This window comes from Sus scrofa, chromosome 8, assembly GCF_000003025.6.
Source record: "Sus scrofa isolate TJ Tabasco breed Duroc chromosome 8, Sscrofa11.1, whole genome shotgun sequence".
NCBI lineage: Eukaryota > Metazoa > Chordata > Mammalia > Artiodactyla > Suidae > Sus > Sus scrofa.
This window is the reverse complement of record NC_010450.4, coordinates 12,933,813-12,952,854: the sequence shown is the minus strand read 5'-3', so window position 1 is coordinate 12,952,854 and position 19,042 is coordinate 12,933,813. Positions and strand designations below refer to the sequence as shown.

The 19,042-nt window shown below is 34.6% G+C and overlaps 1 protein-coding gene across 11 annotated transcripts in view; it reads left to right on the top strand.

The window, feature by feature from the left end:
- Window positions 1–19,042, top strand: part of LCORL (ligand dependent nuclear receptor corepressor like) — a 162,493-nt gene that overhangs the window by 16,516 nt on the left and 126,935 nt on the right. For 2 of the 11 annotated variants that reach the window (XM_021100295.1, XM_021100298.1), the window contains exon 1: window positions 8,504–11,078. The exons of the other annotated variants lie outside the window; for them this stretch is intronic. In XM_021100295.1, coding sequence (XP_020955954.1) covers window positions 11,060–11,078 — 19 coding nt within the window. In that variant the 5' untranslated portion in view covers window positions 8,504–11,059. Of the gene's footprint in view, window positions 1–8,503; window positions 11,079–19,042 lie in introns of those variants that run through there. 11 annotated transcript variants of the gene reach the window in all.

The following is a 19,042-nucleotide window of genomic DNA, read 5'->3' as shown; positions in this document are numbered from 1 at the left end:
TATGGTGTTTTTTTCCCCAAAATTTTATCCCTTATTATCTGTGAGGAAAACATAGTGTAGGTATACTTAGTAATTTTATGTTATATTTTTTGTTTGATATGTAAATAACTTTATAATAAACATAAGTAATTTGGGAAGACCACCTTGTCAGTTTTCACAAATTGTGTTGAAGTTGGTAGAGTGAATGCAGCATGGTTCATTATAGCTTTGCCGTATAATGATTACTTCTTTAAGTGAAACTCTAAAACATTTTCTCAATCTTCATTTTTTTCTGTCTCCTCTCAGTTATAAGCCTGCTTTTTTTATATTTGATTTACTTGCTCTCTTTCCAGTTGTATGTCTTTCAGGTATCCCAAATATAGCATTATCTAAAACTGAACTCTTGATCTCCCTCTACCAAATACCAGATCTGTTCTTCTGATTTTCTTCATCTCGTTGTACCTAGTTTCACAAATCAGAAATCTGCAAGTCATCTTTCACTTACTCTCCGTCTCCTCTCCAGTACTCAGTTCACCAATTATTATTTATTATGTATGCCTTAAGCCATCTTTTCTCCCCCAGTTCCACTCCATTCTAAGTCAGTCTTATTTTTTTTTGGCCTGGATTACTGCGAAAATATTTAATAGTTTCTCCTATTCTGCTCCAGTTCTTTTTAGTTTAACTATATGATTCAAACAACATCTGATGAGGTATTTGCTCTATTCTCAACAATGACTTCGTTTTGCACCTGAGGCAAAAGCAGGGAAGTTTGGTATATTTTGCTTTTTTTGAAAATTATTATAGCATACTCCAAAGTTGCAATGTGGCAGAAACCATGAGAGTACAGAAATTGACTTGAAGCCCTTTTGTGAATGTTTTTTACCTTAAGGAATTAGTCCTTATTCTCGTATTTAATTAGATATCAATTGACTTTTTTGTTAGTTAGCTCTCAAGTGGTGGGGTTCACAGGAATGCCACTTTCCACATTCCACTCAGTAAATTTACTATTTCAGTTCTCTGTTTTATGCCAACCCTCTGCAAACACTGATGGTTCTTTCTTTGGGGAAATCAAAAGTAGCTTTCCCAGGGGAATATTGGAAAGCTTAGGAATAATTTATAAAAGTCATTATGGGAAATTCTAAATATATAAAAAAGAATAAAACATAATGAATCTCCATATTTCTGTGTCCCAGCTTTAGCAATGATAATATTGTAGATTCTGGACTAATTTTTAATATAAAATTTTTTTATTAGAACAAAATGGATGTTGGTTGTCTGAATTCAGCAGTCAATCCATTCCTTGTTCTAATGTGAGTAAAGCCAGATAACATATTTTGTTGTGGTAGCTGTGGATTTATGCCAGTTGTGAAGAGTATCATGACATTTGTGATATCTTACTGCTTGCTTTTAGGCTTAATACAAACTATTTTTGGTTGTATATGGTTTGGTTATGAGCCAGAAAAATTGAGTTCTAGACCCCAGAAGCTCTTCCCTTTTCTTTTGTTTTCTCTCCCCCAACTTTTTGTTCTGCTGTTTGAATAGCTGTAAAACCTATAAACCTTTGCTGCTATCTTGGATCTATCTGACATTTTATATTTATCAAGCAAATCAAAAAAGGAACTGCTTATTAATAGATTCATTGCATATGTTGAAGAGCAATTCATTGTTCTTAATCTTGTAGAACCATTGAATTAGCAGTGATGTAACTGATGTTTCACAGTGTCTTAGAGCGTTCATCTTATTTGGTTGTTTTTGAAATAACAATACCTTACTAAAAATATTTTCACATTAATGTTACAGTATTTGTTAGCACTCATGACAATTTGTTACTTAAAATTTTGTTTTGGGTATTTATTCAGATCCACATCAAATTCATCTTTGACTTAGGAAATCTGAATTTTAGGCAATATGGATAGAAATTTATAGAGACAGATGTATATATAGGTATACACACACAGATTTGTAAAATTTGTCCTTAGTAATAATAATTTTGATGATTCTAGGAGACTATTTTTAAAAATGTTTTTAGTTTAATTAGTAGTTGAAGAGAATGTCTTGTTGACATTTGTGTGCTTTTACAATTATATAAAAAGTATTAAATTGAGATTTTTATAGTAAATTATGAATTTGGAGTACTTTTAATTTATTAGCTGTGTAAGCTTTAGAAAGTTATAAACTATTATCTCAAAAGTTGTTACATATTAATTTTCAAATCAGTGCTTATTTTTATTCTTCCTTTCTTTTTACTGGACCTGTCTACATGATTTGTTGACAGCCTCTTCTTAAATCCTTTTTTAAGTTTCACGTTTTCTTTCCTTGGATAATTTTCCTAAACTCAAATATGACCATAGCACTCTCTGTAAAATTGTTCAATGTTTTCTCACCATCTTAGAATAAAGTCTGAATTCTTTGTTTACATGATTTGTTGACAGCCTCTTTCTTCTTAAATCCTTTTTTTAAGCTTCACGTTTTCTTTCCTTGGATAATTTTCCTAAACTCAAATATGACCATAGCACGCTCTGTAAAATCCTTCAGTGTTTTCCCACCATCTTAGAATAAAGTCTGACTTCACAGTATGGTTTAGAAAAGCCCAGCATAACCTACTGCCTCTGTTCTTTAGTCTTTTTGTCTGTCGTTCTGCCTTAGGCACTACCATCAGGAGCTGCATCAGCACAGTGATAGTATAATAATAGCAGCTAACATTTATTAAACACCTATTAATATCTGAGCCAGATATGTGCTTTACACATACTCTGTCCTTTAATTCTCAAAATAGTCTTGAATGTAGGTATCGTAGTTAACATTTTACAGAGGAGCCGTGCTGAACCCTTTTTGGATCCTCAAGCATTGTGCCTTTGGGCTTTTGCATATTTATTTTTTCCTCCTAGATTATCATTAGTTTCTATTCATTTCTTCTTTTTGTAAACTTTTTTTTTTTAAATATAACTATGTGGAGAAAAGATATAGATCATAAGCTTACAAGTCAGTGAACAAAATGAGCATTCTCTTATCACCACCAGATCAAGAAATAGAACCCCCCAGAAGTCACCTCATAACCCCTCTTCATCACTAATCTCTCCCCTTTTCATGCACGAATAATATTCTAACTTCTTAATACCATAAATTATTTTCACCTATTTTGAGAAACTTTGCTTGAATGGAATTATATAGCTTTTATTCTTTGTGTATAGCCTCTTTAACTCACTACCTTTGTGAGATTCATTCATGAGGTCTCCTATCAATACAGTTTATTCATTTTCATTGCTCTATAATATTCCTATATGTAAATATGTGATAATTTATTAATCTAGTCTGTTTTGAACTATTTTTGGTTGTTTCCAGTTTACACTCTTACAAACAATACAGTGAACATACAGGTACATGTATCTTTTTGAATGAAAGCTTTGGATAATATACTCAGGAGTGGGATTGCTAGATCATATGGTAGTTCTATATTTAGCTTTCTGAAGAACCTCCATACTGTTTTCCATAGTGGTTGTACCAATTTACATTCCTACCAGCAATGCAGGAGTGTTCCCTTTTCTCCACACCCTCTCCAGCAGTTGTTATTTGTAGTCTTATTAATGATAAGCCATTCTGACTGGTGTTACTGTGATGAAACATGATGAAATATGAGAAAAAGAATGTATGTATATGTATGACTGGGTCACTGCTGTACAGCAGAAATTGATAGAACAGTTGTAAATCAACTATAATCAAAATTGTTTTTTTAAAAAAAGAAGGCAAAAAGCCCCCCAAAATACAGTTAACGTTCTTTTTTTTTTTTTTTTTTGCTTTGTGGCGTATGGAAGTTCCTAGACTAGGGGTTGAATCAGAGCTACAGCTGTTGGCCTATGCCACAGCCACATCAGCACGGGATCTGAGCCATGTCTGTGACCTATACCAATGCTCACAGCAATGCTGGATCCTTAACTCACCCCAAGAGGCCAGGGATCGAACCTGCATCTTCATGGGGATCCTAGTCGGGTTTAACCGCTGAGCCACGAAGGGAACTCCGAACATTCTTATATGTGATACATTTTTAATTTTGATTCAACTTCTGGGTTATTTTTCTATTGCATTTTAGCTAATTAGAATTAAAGCTTTTCATAGCCTTCCAAGTTTGGATTTGATATCCTTCTGTATACCCTGATATCACTCTCTCCTTCCTTTGTCATAAACATTTATGCTATGTTTCCCACTAAGTTCAGAGTGTGTGTGTGTATGGCAGAGGAAAAAATATGTTTTCTCCTTCTCCATTTTCTTGGCACCCACTGACTAGTTAAATAAGAGTCAAGTGAATGAGCTTTTTTAATACATTTACCCTTTCACAGCTAAAAAATAAATAAGCATAAATTTAATGGAAATTGGATAACATACCCTCTGCTTTTGTTTTATTCTCTTCAGTTAGTTGTTTAGGGTTACCTTAAAATTAATTGTTATCAAGTTATGTTGAAATTTTTTAATTTATCAGACATCTAGGTTGTCCGTTTTGTACTTTACATTCTGCTGTTCAGCTCTTGTGCAAACTGTTTTTGGAAATTTTCCTTATTATTTGTGGCATATTTAATAACTTTATTTGTGGCAAATGATATTATTTTCCCTTTGAAGTTGGTATTGAGTTTTTAACATAGCCAAAAGACATTTGAAGCCAAGACAGTAAATTTATGAATGATAGAGTGTATCAAAAGTGAGTTGTGAGAGTTCAAGGAACATAGACTCTCTGCTGCTACTATCCCCTTGTGGCTTTGAAAAGGACTTCGTTTTGTAGAATTAAGAATTCAGGTAGAGTTAAACCATTGAGATAAACCAGAGTTTATAGTCTGTTTTGTTTTTGAGTTACTTGTGTCTTAAAAGCTGGTTACTTTTGCAAGTTTCTTCTCTTGTACTTTATAGTTAAGTGTTATTTCCTTAATTTGTAAGAATGTTTTCATTTTTAGCCCTTTTCATCTTGAATTAATCTTCTCAGAAATTAATAGCTACCACGCCATTCATTACTAACACCCTACCCCTCCAAAATTAAACAATAAAAATAATGTACCTTCTACCATCTTATTCTTCTCACTTCCTCGTTGGCTTTGGCTCTCTTTTCTTACTCATCTCAGGCATTCTGTATAATATTTATTGAGCTTGTCTGCTCTTTGTCTTTCATCTCCATTAAACTATGACCTTAAAAGACAGTTGTTTATTAGTATTAGGAGTTTAACAAAAATGTTGACTTGCATAAAGACTTTGTCACCTGTTTTAGTCTTCTCTAAAAATACTGTTTGCCACAAATGGTCATTTTTATATTAGTCATCTTTTTTATTATTTTAAAACTCTCTACTTCTTTATTTAAAAAGCACTGTATTGTTAAGAATAGATAGCCTCTCCCTTCAGCCAAATCCTTTGTCAGCTGCGTTTATTAGGTGAGTCACTGTGACATATCCTGAGGTTAGTACAAAGGCAATAATGTCCTTGTCAACTTGCTAAACATTCTAGTTCCCTTTCTCAATCCAAAAAAAAAAAAAAAAAAAAGGCTCAGGTTATGATATGAACATGCTTGGAGAATGAGGTGCTAGTAAAATTGAATTCTGACAAGTAAGATTGGAAAAGTCTCATACCATTTGGACAGTATTTTTGTGTACTAGGTTTTTGTTTTCTGAACACAAAAAGTTGGAAGAACATGTTCTAAGTTAGTTTGGAAGACAGGACACTTGACAGGTGAACAAAGATGGGAGAAAAACATTTCAGACAGACAACTATATGCAAAGCTCAGATTTGTAAATAACATACTTTTGTTTCTTATAAGTAGCCTATAATTATGATGGAGTTGTATAAAATGAGGTTGGAGAATAGGCAGGGGCTATATCAGGTAAGTCGTATATGCTATCCTAAAATATTTATGATTCATCCTATAAGCAGTGGAAATCCATTGAAGAGTTTTAAACAGAATTAGTATAGTTGTCTGTTCTTTTAAATGGTGAAAGTTGATTAGGACAGTGATTTCAGTATCCATTATAAGAGCCTTGATAATCAGAGATACTCCAGTAAATTTTACATTTTCTGTACTGCTGAAAATAATGTTTAGTAGAGGTAAATCTTTAAGGTAACAAATTTACTGTTTAAAACCATACAACATTTTTTCAACTTTCGAACTGTATCAGGCCTACAAAAAATTTACAGAGTGATATAATGTATATTCAAGTACCTTGCATCTTAAGAAATAAAAATAAAATGTGACAGATGAAATTCTTATCTGTCTTTTACTGGTCCTATTTCCTTTCCTCCATCCTAGAGGTATATATTTTTCATTTGCTGTCAGTTCTTCTATGAAGTCTTCATTGTCTACTTTCTGTAAGTTATTTCACTGTAGGAGTCAGATATGCTTTATGTACTGGATGTCTTTCATAAAAGTTGCACATTAAGTTTTTTTGTGTTTTAAATGCTCAGCAAACCTTCTGTTTAAATGATTAGGTTTCTTCTTAAAGTATACTATCCCATTTTTTTCATTTGTGTATAAATCTAGTTGTTTTATGTATTAGGCTTTCTTGAAATGAGATATTGTCAGTGCTGTAAAATATGGATATTCTAGTGTTATATCTTTGTAAGAGTAACTTAAAATTCAGGTATCTGAATTAGATTTTATTCCGACCTAAGTATACAGGTACAAATTCAGGACATGGATTCTTCTTAAACAAGGTAGGATATAATAAGTAAATGACTATGAATTTCAGAAAAATGCTTGCCAGGGGAAAGATAATTATCAAGTTTTAATTTACAGATTGGGCTGTGTTTCTTAAAATTGTTTTGAGAATGTCTTTGGTTTCAGAGTGAAAATTTTCTTTCAAACATTGATTCAACAAATATTTGAATGCCTTACATGGGCCAGATACTAGGGCTATTATAGCAAGCAAGATGACATGAACTCATCCTTTTTGGAGCTTATAAAATTTTGTGGCATTTATCAAATAAAAATATCAAATAAAGATTTATTTATCACTCTTCTTCCCCAGATTTGAGTGAAGGGCAGAATTCTTATCTCTTCTGGCTCACTGATGTTTCCCCAGCTTCTAGAACACCTGTAGGCATGAAGATATTTGTTTGATGAATAATTGATTAGTTGGGAAGAGACATTAAAAAATTATACATGATTAATTAGAATTGTAATAGGTGCTCCAAAGGGAATATTAAACAAAATAAAGCATGTAACAATGGGTCTAATCTAGTCGAAAGCTAGATTAGATTAGGTGAAGCTTTAAATTTGAGGCAGTGATTCTTTCCCTCCCAGCTTTATTGAGGTTTAATTGACAAATAATATGGAATATATTTAAAGTATACATGTGATGATTTGACATATGTATACTATGTGCAGTGATTACTACAATCAGGTTAATTAATACAGTCTGTCACCTCATATGGCTGACTTATTTGTTTTTAGTTTTTAGTGTGTGATGAGAAAGCTTAAAATCTACTTGCTTAGCAAATTTCAAGTACATAAAACAACAAGCTCCTCAGAGTTTATTCATCTAATATGGAAGGCTTATACTCTTTTACTAGCCTCACTTCATCTCCCCTAATACTCCATTCTCTCACAACCACCTAGTCTACCTTCTGTTTCTATGAGTTTGTCTTTTTTTCCCTCCAGATTCCACATATAAGTGAAATCATACAGTACTTGTTTTTGTCTGGCTAATTTCACTTAGCAGAATGTCCCCTAGATTCATCCATTTTGTTTCAAATGGCTGTATTTCCTTTTTTTCTTATGACTGAATAATATTCTGTCGTCTGTATGTACCACATCTTCTTTATCCATTTTTCCATGATGGATACTTAGGTCGTTTCCATTCTTGGCTGTTGTGAATAATGCTGCAGTGAACATAAGGGTACAGATACCTCTTTGAAATAGTGATTTTGTTTCCTTTGGATATATACCCAGAAGTGGAATTACTGGATCATATGGTGGTTCAGTTTTTAGTTTTTTGAGAACCCTCCTTACTGTTTTCCATAGTGACCACACCAATTTACATTCTCCACCAACAGTGTACAAGGGTTCCCTTTTTTCCATACCCTCTGCAGTACTTATCTCTTGTCTTTCTGATGACATCCATCTTAATAGGTGTGAGGCGATTTACATTTCCCCATGATTAGTGATGTGGAACACTTTTTCATGAATGTTAGCCATTTTTATATCTTCTTTGGAGAAATATATGTTCAGTTCCTCTGTCCAGTTGTTTTTTTTTTTTTTTTTTTTTTTTTTTCCTTTCTTTTTTGGTCTACCCTAGGCATATGGAGTTCCTGGGCCAGGGATCAGAATCGAGCTGCAGTTGCCACCTACACTGTAGCAGTGGCAACGCCAGATTTTTTAACCACTGTGCTGGTTAAGGGATCAAACCTGCGTCTGCGACCTACACCACAGCTCACGGCAATGATGGATCCTTAACCCACTGAGCAAGGCCAGATATCGAACCTGCAACCTCAGGGTTCCTAGTCAGATTCGTTAACCACTGAGCCATGACGGGAACTCCATGATTTGTGTGAGTTCTTTATATATTTTGGATGTTAACCTTTTCTCAGATGCATCATTTACAAATATTTTCCATAGGTTGCCTTTTTAGTTTGTTGGTTTCCATTGCTGTGCAGAAGCTTTTTAGTTTAATGTAGTCTCACGTGTTTAATTTTACGTTTGTTGCCTGTGCTTTTAATATTATATCCAAAAAAATTATCACCACGACTGATGTTAAGGAGCTTTTTTCTTCATGTTTTCTTCTAGAAGTTTTAGTGTTTCATTGATTTTTAAAATGAAGATTTTAAGAATGAGTAGGAGTTATCTAAACATGTTTATAAATGGGGGCAAGAATGGAGGTTAGATTGTATTGTAGGCAGAAGGAACAACTTTATGTATATGGGATACAATGTGGCTTTTTCTAGGGTTTAAGTGTTGGAGGGCTTCCTGGGGATGTTTCAGATAATATGGTACCAGATGACAACTAGCTTTGCTTTTATTTTGTACTGAAATACTGAATACTTGTGGTAAAAACAGTAATGTCATTACAATACTAGCAACTAAAATAGAAAAAAATTTTTGAAATGGTAGTTTTAAAGTATTTTGATTCTGATATTTGATGAAAACCTGTTTTAGTTAGAAAATGAGACTCTATCTTCCATCCATGTACTGATGATCTGTAAATCTGTGTTTCTACCTCCAGATGTTTTTGATTTATGCCCACATACCCAAGTTAGCATATCCAAAAGTGAACTTTTATATCTACCAGTCATATAAGATAAAAAAAAAAAAAGAAACACTTTATGGATTTTCTGTCCCAGTGAATTTTGTTTTGTTTTGTTCTTTTGGCCTTGCCCACTGCATGCAGAAGTTCCCATGCCAGGGCTCAAACCCGTACCACAGCAGTGACAACACCAGATCCTTAACCTACTGAGCCATCAGGGAACTCCCTCAGTGAATGTTTTTTCACTCAGTTTTTCAAGCTAGAAATCTTTACCCCTCTCACTTCCACCCTAAAGTAATGAGACTATGTCACTATTTATTTTTTTCATGTAATTGTATTATATGGCTGAAATCCATTTTCTTTTTCTTAGGTAAACTTCTGCGTGAATTTATGTTCTTGTTTTCTCTCTGCTGTATTTGTGTAACCAAACAAAGCAATGGCAATATTGCTCTATTGCTCTTTCCCCATGTTAATCTATGTGCTAGGTGTTGATTGAATGATCTTTTCTGAATGCAAAGCTAGTTCTGTCTCTTAACTGCTCAAATGCCAACCATTTCTCATTCTGGCTTTCAGGATAAAAATTAACTACTTGGCAAAATGCTCTAGGTCCTTCAGGATCCATGTCGGGGGTATCTCTCCAACCTTTTATATTGCCCTTCTTTCACATCATATTCTTTACTTTTGCCATACTTTTTTCACCTTCTAGACAAGCTGTTTAAATTAATTAAAACTTAATAAAATTTAAAAATCAGTTCTTCTCCTGTGTCGGACAGCACAAGTACAGAACATTTCTAACATCACGCAAATTTCTGTTACATGGTGTTGTACCTGAGCATTTTAAGCTTTCTCTTCCTTCTCTTTATGCAGGCTGCTCTCCTTTGCTCAATGCGTAATGTGGCCTTCCTCGGTTTGCCTAGCCAATTCTCATTGTTCCATTAAGACTCAGTTTGGGTGTCCTCATTTCTGGAAAACCTTCCCTGACATCACCTTTTCTTTTCCTCTTCCAACTCCAAGGTCTGAATTCTTGCCTTTTGCCTTAATGTTTATTACATTTAAATTTAAGGAGTCATTGTTTGAAATCAGGATTTTAGAAGGTACAAGTACTGAAATTTGTATGTAGTTTTATGTTTGTGGTGCATGGATTTACCACCGTGAAAGTAAAGATGCGCTTAAATGTATTGTCCAAGTACCGACTGAAAAAGCACTCCGTTAAATAACTGTGACCTTAGGAAAAGATAGTCAGTTTGTATGTTATGTAGGTCAGAGTTCTCAGATTTGCTGCTTGAATGATAATTGCATACATTTAATTAGATTTTAAAACATAGAATTGAATCTAGCAACTCAAGAATTTATCTGAAGGTAAATTTATAAGTAGAAAAGTGTTGTGTCAAGTGTATTTCCATTACAAAAATACAGTATTAAATTTCTGCCTGTCAAATCAACTTTAATAATCAGCGTTATGATAAACAGAGTGGGGAACACAGAAAGCATCGGAAGGGCACTTACCCTCACTCAGGTTTTTATATTGTTATCAGTACATTTTACCTCTGCTCTGCTTTAGTTACCCACTTCTCCTCATGTCTCACTATCACATGCTATGTTTCACTTCTGTAATCATTAGTTTGGATATACTTCTGTTTGACCAGGATGAGGAGAGATTAGTTTCAGTGTTAAGTTTAGACCTTCAGAAATGGTATTAGTGAGTCAAAGAGAACATAAGAAAGGAAAATGTGATTTTTTTGTAAGGGAGGACAGAGACTTCGGATTTTTGCCCAGGGCCTTTTGTTCTAGGGAAGGCACAAAAGACACATTCTTCTTCTTGCCTATTTGTAATAGATTTAGTGACTGTAATTTCCTAAACAAAGATCTTGATGAATGTTCTAAAGAGAGGTAAGTTTTTTTTTTTTTTTTTGGTTTCTGTTTGTTTTGGGTTTTGTTAATCTATCCAGCAATATAAGGCTGTCATGGGATAGATTAAGATGCCAAATATTAGAGTACCACTTTGTGGCTTATGTAAACAATAGATTTTTCAAGATAGTTCTGATTTCAAATATTCAAATTTAAAAGGTAATTAAGGAGTTCTCATCATGGCTCAGCGGTTATCTAACCCAGCTAGCATCCATGAGGACACAGGTTCGATCCCTGGCCTTGCTCAGTGGATTAAGGATCCCATGTTGCCATGAGCTGTGGTGTATGTCACAGAGGCGGCTCAGATTTTGAGTTGCTGTGGCTGTGGTATAGGCCGGTGGCTCCAGCTCCAGTTGGACCCCAAGCCTGGAAACCTCCATATGCTGTGAGTGCAGCCCTAAAAAGATAAAAAGACTAAAAAAATAAAAAATAAATAAAAGTTAATTAAAATTCAGGAAACCAGAACCCCACTTTCCTGAACTCAGTTGAATTTAGCTACATTTGGGGTTGGAAAAGCTTCATTAATACAGTTTATCTGTTTATCTCATCCATCTTTCCATCCATCCACCCATCCTTTTTTGGCTGCACCCATGGCATATGGAAATTTCCAGGCCAGAGATTGAATCTGAGACCCATCTGAGACCTATACCACGGTTACAGTGACACCCAATCCCTAATCTACTGCACCAGTCTGGGGATCAGACTGGCAGTGCCACAGAGACAATGCCAGATCCTTAATCAATTGCCTACAGCCACAGTGAGAACTCCTAATTTAGATATTTAAGTTGCGTGGCTAAATACGTAAAAGAGGCATTTAAAGACAAATAGATATTAATGAAGAATGGTTTGATTAGGGATGCTTTCTTAGAAGACCTGGGTTTGAGTAGACAAAAGAAGGAATGGAGAACAAGAAGCGGAGGCCTAAAGAGACATAGGGAATGGAGAGTGTTTGGGGAATGGAGTTGAGACAGGATAAGAACACCTGACTAGAGTAGAGGATTGACTGTACAGGTAGAAGTTGATTTCACCTGTCAGAGAAGGAATTAGGATCATCTGAACTCTCCTGTAAAATCTCATATTCATGTGATCGTATAACATTGTCCTTATTTTTGTCTTCTTATTCTTCTAGTGTCAGACTTTTTTTGAAATAGTTTTTCATGTATACTTGTATCCTACTTTTGCTTTCAAATCATTGTTCTACTTCTGTACGAAAGGGTCTTTATTGCTGAATATCATGGGATTTTTAGTGTGCCACGAGCATGCAGAAAGCTAAGTTACCTTTCCATATTCATTGATGACTGTGACATCTAATTTTCATCTTCCATCTTTACACCCTGACATCATTCGTGTTGACTTTATTTTTCTTGTGGATAACACATCAAACTGTCTAATCTCACAGTTCATCTAGTTCTCAATGATAACTTTCACCTTTCTCTGCTTCAGAAATATCTGTTATACCATATTAAAAGCTTTTGGTCAGGTTTATTAAGGTATAATTTACAGAGTATAATTATGAGTTCTGACACACAAACAGTTGAACAGCCAGCTCCTCAATAATCAAGATACAATAAATACAGTTGTTTCATCCCCCAAAATTCCTTTATGCTCTTTGGTAGTCATCTCCTTACCCATACTCAGGCTAGTACTAGCAACCATTGATCTCCTTTTAACCCTGTAGTTTTGTTTTTTCCAAGTGTTATGTAAATGGAATCACATAGTGTATACTTTTGAGTCTGGTTTCCTTCACTTAAGGACATGCATTTGAGATATATCTTGTGTCGTTGCATGTATCAGTAGTTTATTCCTTTTGCTGCATGGTATTCTCTTGTATCATGTGGTTTATCCATTCAACAGTTGAATTGGATAATTGTGACTGAAACTCTATGAAGACCTTTGTACAGATTTTTGTATAAATGTAGTTTTCATCTCTGTTGTATAAATATGTAGGAGTGAAACTGTTGGATCATGTGGTAGTGTGTGTTTAGCTTATCAGAAATTGTCAAACTGTTTTCTAGAGTTGCTGTTCCACTTTGCATTCCTTCCTGTAATTTATAAGAAATTAAGTTGCTGTGCATCCTTACCAGAATGTGGTATTAGCAGTATCTTTTTGGCCATTCTAATAGGTGTGCAGTGATGTTTTCTTGAGATTTTAATTTGGATATCAATGATAAATGATGAAAATGAAAACTTTCCTATGCTATATAGTAAATCTTTGTTGTTTATATCTTTTATATATAGTACTATGTGTCAGTTAATCCCATAGTTCTAATTTATTCCTTCCCCTTTCCCCTTTGGTAACCATAAGTTGTTTTCCATGTCTATGAATCTGTTTCTATTTTATAAATAAATTCATTTGTATTATCTTTTAGATTCTACATAATTGATACCATATGATATTTGTCTTCCTCTGTCTGACTTATTTCACTTAGTATGATAATTCCTAGGTCTATCCATGAGCTGCAGATGGCTAACATTCCATTGTGTATGTATCACTCCTTCTTTATTATTCATCTGTCGGTAGACATTTCAGTTGTTTCTATGTCTTAGCTATTGTAAATAGTGCTGCTATGAACATTGGGGTGCATATTATCTTTTCAAATTAAAGTTTTCATCTTTTTGGATATTTGCCCAGGAGTGGGTTTGCTGAATCATATAGTAGCTCTGTTTTTAGTTTTTTGAGGAACTTGTTCTCCTACCAACAGTATACGAAGGTTCCCTTTTCTCCACACCCTCTTCAGCATTTATTATTTGTAGACTTTTTAATGATGGCCATTCTGATTGGTGTGAGATGATACCTCATTGTAGTTTTGATTTTCATTTATGTAATAATTAGTGTTGTTGAGCATTTTTTCATGTGCTTCATTTTTGTTTTGGTTTTGGGGGGGGGGTTTGGCCATCTGTATGTCTTCTTTGGAGAAGTGTCTGTTTAGATCTTTTGCCCATGTTTTGATTGGGTTGTTTGTTTTTTTGATACTGAGCTTCAAGAGTTTTTTGTATATTTTGGAGATTAATTCCTTGTTGGTCGCTTTGTTTATGCATATTTTCTTCCATTCGGGGGATTTTCTTTTTGCTTCGTTTATGGTTTCTTTTGCTGTGCAAAAACTTTTAAGTTTAATTAAGTCCCCTCAGATGGGAAAATTTATTTTATATTTCCTTTCATGGTAACCAATTTGGAGGAATCTTCATTTCTTTGTGTAGATCCAGATATCTGGGTGGTAACATATTCTTCTGCCTGAAGAATTTCCTTTAACATTTCTTATAATACAGGTCTTCTGATAATTAATCTTTCAGTTTTTGCCTCATGTCTTAATTTCACCTTCATATTTTTTCAAATATTATGGCATTGACAAACTAAAAAACATCCCCAAAAAAGAGTTTGAGTGGATAGATGAAAAATACATTTATATTTTTCCCAATCTGTGCCTCCTCCACAGCAAATTCTCTTAATTTGGAAAGGGACTGTATATTACCCTGGAGCAGTGATTAATTACATATAATTTTCAAAGCAAGCTGAATAGCTGAACACCTTTGAGAAAGGGATTTCATAAATACACTTTTAACATCATCATACTAAATTGTAAAATCTTTTCCTGTATTTAAAGAACTTTTCCCACACTTTGTAAATTATTTGTTGACCCCTCTCTATAGATATGTTATTACTTTTCTTACCACTGTCTTGCCTTTCTGAGAAGCCCTGTAGACACAAATTCCTATTTTATAACCTTGATTTTTGGAAGATATTTTTCTTAAATATAGAATTCTGGATTTATAGTTTCTTTCAGCACTTTAAAGGTGCCACTCCATTGTCTCCTGAGCTGCATAGTTTTGGATGTGAAGTGTGCTATAATTGTCACCTTTCTTCTTAATTCATATAATTTAGGGTATTACCATTCTGTTCAACATTAACTGGAGGACTTAGACAAAGTGATAAAATTAAGGGAGGGGAAAGGCACAATGATTGGAAAGAGGAATTACAATTGTGGTTTTCCACAGGTGTTTGTATATAAAAATGTAAGAGAATCTGTAGATATATTGTTAAAACTGTTAGAAGAGTCCCTGCCATGGCTCACCTGTAATGAACCCAGTATCCATTAGGACGTGGCTTCGATCCCTGGCCTTGCTCAGTTGGCTAAGGATTCATGAGATGTAGTGAAGGTCGCAGACATGGCTCCAGTCTAGCTCTGCTATGGCTGTGGTGTAGGCTAGCAGCTACAGCTCTGATTTGACCCTTGGCCTGGGAACTTCCATATGCCGCAGGTGCAGCCCTAAAAAGACAAAAAACTGTTAGAAGAGTTAGGAAGTTCACTTGGATATAAATTGGCCAAATCCATGTACACCAAAAAGAAGCACTTTTTTAAATAACATTTTTAGTTGGCTATAAAAAATATGATAAGTAAGAATAACTCCAATAAATGATCGTAGGCTTTTGCTATTAAAGTTATTAAGTAGCATTAAGAACATTTTTAAAAATCATAAATAGTTATCCCTAACACATTGTTATATTCACTTAGGAGTAGGCAGAGAGATCAATGGAGAACCTAAAAATAGATCCATAAAAAAAGGTTGATAATTTGGACTTAAAGTTAGAAACTTCTGTGTGTCAAAACACATTTATCAAGAAAGTAAAAAGACAACCCAAAGACTTGTAGAAAATATTTGTGGATAGCTCATATATCTGTTAAGGGACCTATATTCATAAGAACTTTTATAGCCCAATAATGAAAAGACAGATAACCCAATTAAATAGTAAGCAAAGGATTTGAATAGACATTTCACTGAAGAACATATGTGTATAACCAGTAAGCACATAAAAAGATACTCAATATCATCAGTCACTAGGAAAATGAAATACCGCTTCTTACTAATATAGTTGTAATTGAAAAAGCAAATGTTGGTAAGAGTATAGAGAAATTGCTGGTGGGAATATAAAATGGTCCAGCTAGTTTGGAAAACAGTTTGACACTTTCTTAAAATGTTAAATGTAGAAGTACCGTATGACCCAGAAATGTCATTTCCATGTTCCTACCCAATAGAAATGAAAATATATATCCACAGATGTTCATAGCAGCATTGTTAACAGTAATCAAAAAAGTGGAAACAGGAGTTCCTGTCGTGGCGCAGTGGTTAACGAATCCGACTAGGAACCATGAGGTTGTGGGTTTGGTCCCTGCCCTTGCTCAGTGGATTAAGGATCCGGTGTTGCCGTGAGCTGTGGTGTAGGTTGCAGACGCGGCTCGGATCCCACGTTGCTGTGGCTCTGGCGTAGGCCAGTGGCTACAGCTCCGATTAGACCCCTAGCCTGGGAACCTCCATATGCCGTGGGAGCAGCCCAAAGAAATAGCAAAAAGACAAAAAAAAAAAAAAGTGGAAACAACCCAAAGTTCCATCAGCTGTCAAATGGATATACAAATGTAGTAAAGTACTAATATGTGCTACAACATAGATGAACCTCACAGGCATTATACTTAGTGAAAGAAGCCAGACACAAAAGAGCACATATTACATGATTTTATTTGAAATATCCAGAAAAGGCAAACTTACAGAGACAGAAAGTGGATTAATCAGTACCTGGGGATAGGGATAGGGATAAGGAGACTCTAAATGGCACAAGATTTCTTTTGGAGGTGATGGCAAGTTCTCAAATTAGATTGTGGAGATGATTTTACGTCTCTATATATACTAAAATTATTGGATTGAATGTTTACAATGAGTAAATTTTATGGTAGGAAATTATGTCTCAGTAAAGTGTCAATTTTAAAAAATCCAGACTACATATTGGGATTTCATGAGACATAAATGTAGCCTTACTAATCAATTGAGATGAAGTGGTGCTTGGGATGAAGTTAGATTCATAAAAATGAATTCTGAGTAATTAGAGAACTACATATATGAAGCAATACTTCAAAATATTGTACATACACATAGAATAATTATCTCTGCTCTTGGATAGGAAGAGTCAGTATTATCAAAATGATTATACTACACAAGACAATCTACAGATTCTGTGCAATCCCTATCAAATTACCAAGGACATTTTTCACTGAACTAGAACAAAATATGTTAAAGTTTGTATGGAAGCACAAAAGACCCAGAATGGCTGAAGACATCCTGAGAAAGAAAAATGGAGCTGGAGGAATCAGTCTCCCTGACTTCAGACTATACTACAAAGCTACAGTCATCAAAACTGTACGGTACTGACACAAAAACAGAATTATAGATCAGTGAAACAGGATAGAGAGCCCAGAATTAAACCCACACACCTACAGTCAACTGTATCTATGACAAAGGAGGCAAGAATATACAATGGAGAAAAGACGGGCCCTTCAGTAAGTGGTGCTGGGAAAACTGGACAGCTATATGTACAAGAATAAAATTAGAACACTTCCTAATACCATACACAAAAATAAATTCAAAATGCATTAAAGACCTAATATAAGACTGGATAGTATAAAAACTCTCAGAGGAAAACAGAGGCTGAACACTCTCCAACATAAACCACAGCAGTATCGTCTCAGATCCACCACCTAGAGTAATGACAGTAAAGACCAAAATAAATAAATGGGACCTAATTGTACTTAAAAGTTTCTGCACAGCAAAGGAATTCCTAAACAAAACCAAAAGACAGCCCACAGAATGGGAGAAAATATTTGCAAATAATAAAGTGACTTGTTGACAAGGGATTGATCTCCAAAATTGATAAAACACCTCCTGCAGCTCAATACCAAAAAAACAGACAACCCCATCAAAAAATGAGCAGGAGATCTAAACAAACAGCTCTCCAGAGAAGACTTACAGATGGCCAAAAAACATATAAAAAGATGTTCAGCATCACTAATTACTAGAGAAATGCAAATCAAAACTGCTATGAGGTACCACCTTACACCAGCCAGAATGGCCATCATCAAAAAATATACAAACAATGAATGTTGGAGAGGGTGTGGAGAAAAGGAAACCCTATTAGACTGTTGGTGAGAATGTAAATTTGTGCAACCACTGTGGAAAACAGTATGGAGATTCCTCAGAAAACTAAAACTGGAATTAGCATTTGATCTAGCAGTCCTACTCCTGAGCATCTATCCAGAGAAAACCATGACTTGAAAAGATACATGTACTCCAGTGTTCATTGCAGCACTATTTACAATAGCCAAGACATGGAAACAACCTAAAAGTCCATCGACGGAGGAGTGGATGAAGAGGATGTGGTACATATACACGATGGAATATTACTCGCCATTAAAAGGAAAGAAATGATAGAATTTGCAGCAACATAGATGGAACTGGAGTTTGTCATGCTAAGTGAAGTTAGACACCAATGTCATATGCTATCACCTACATGTGGCACCTAAAAAAAGGACACAATGAACTTCTTTGCAGAATAGATTCTGACTCATAGACTTTGAAAAACTTATGGTTTCCAGAGGAGACAGGTTGGGGTTTGGGATGGAAATGCTATAAAATTGGGTTGTGATGATCATTGTACAACTATAAATGTAATAAAATTGATTGACTTTAAAAAAAAAAAAGAGAGAGATTCTTAGGGATATCCAGGGAAGGTAAAGGTAGTAGTGGAAACGCTTTTCTGTTTCTGTCCTAAAAATCTTTTTAAAAGCCTCAAAAATTATCTTCAGGCAACTTAGCTTCCTGAATGAACAAAATATGACACTCTTTAAAGAAAAAAACAAAATCCAGCATTCACAATATAAAATTCATAATGTCTGGCATCCAAATAAAATTACTTGACATGAAAAAAAGCAGAAAAATTTAGCTCATAATCAGGAAAAATGTTGATCAGTAAAATTAGAACCAGAAATAATAGATAACAAAATTAGCAGGTAAGGATGTGAAAACTATTAAAATTCACAGCTCATGTCCCATATTGCTGTGGCTGTGGTGTAGGCTAGCAGCTGTAGCTCCAATTAGTCCCCTCGCCTGGGACCTTCCATATG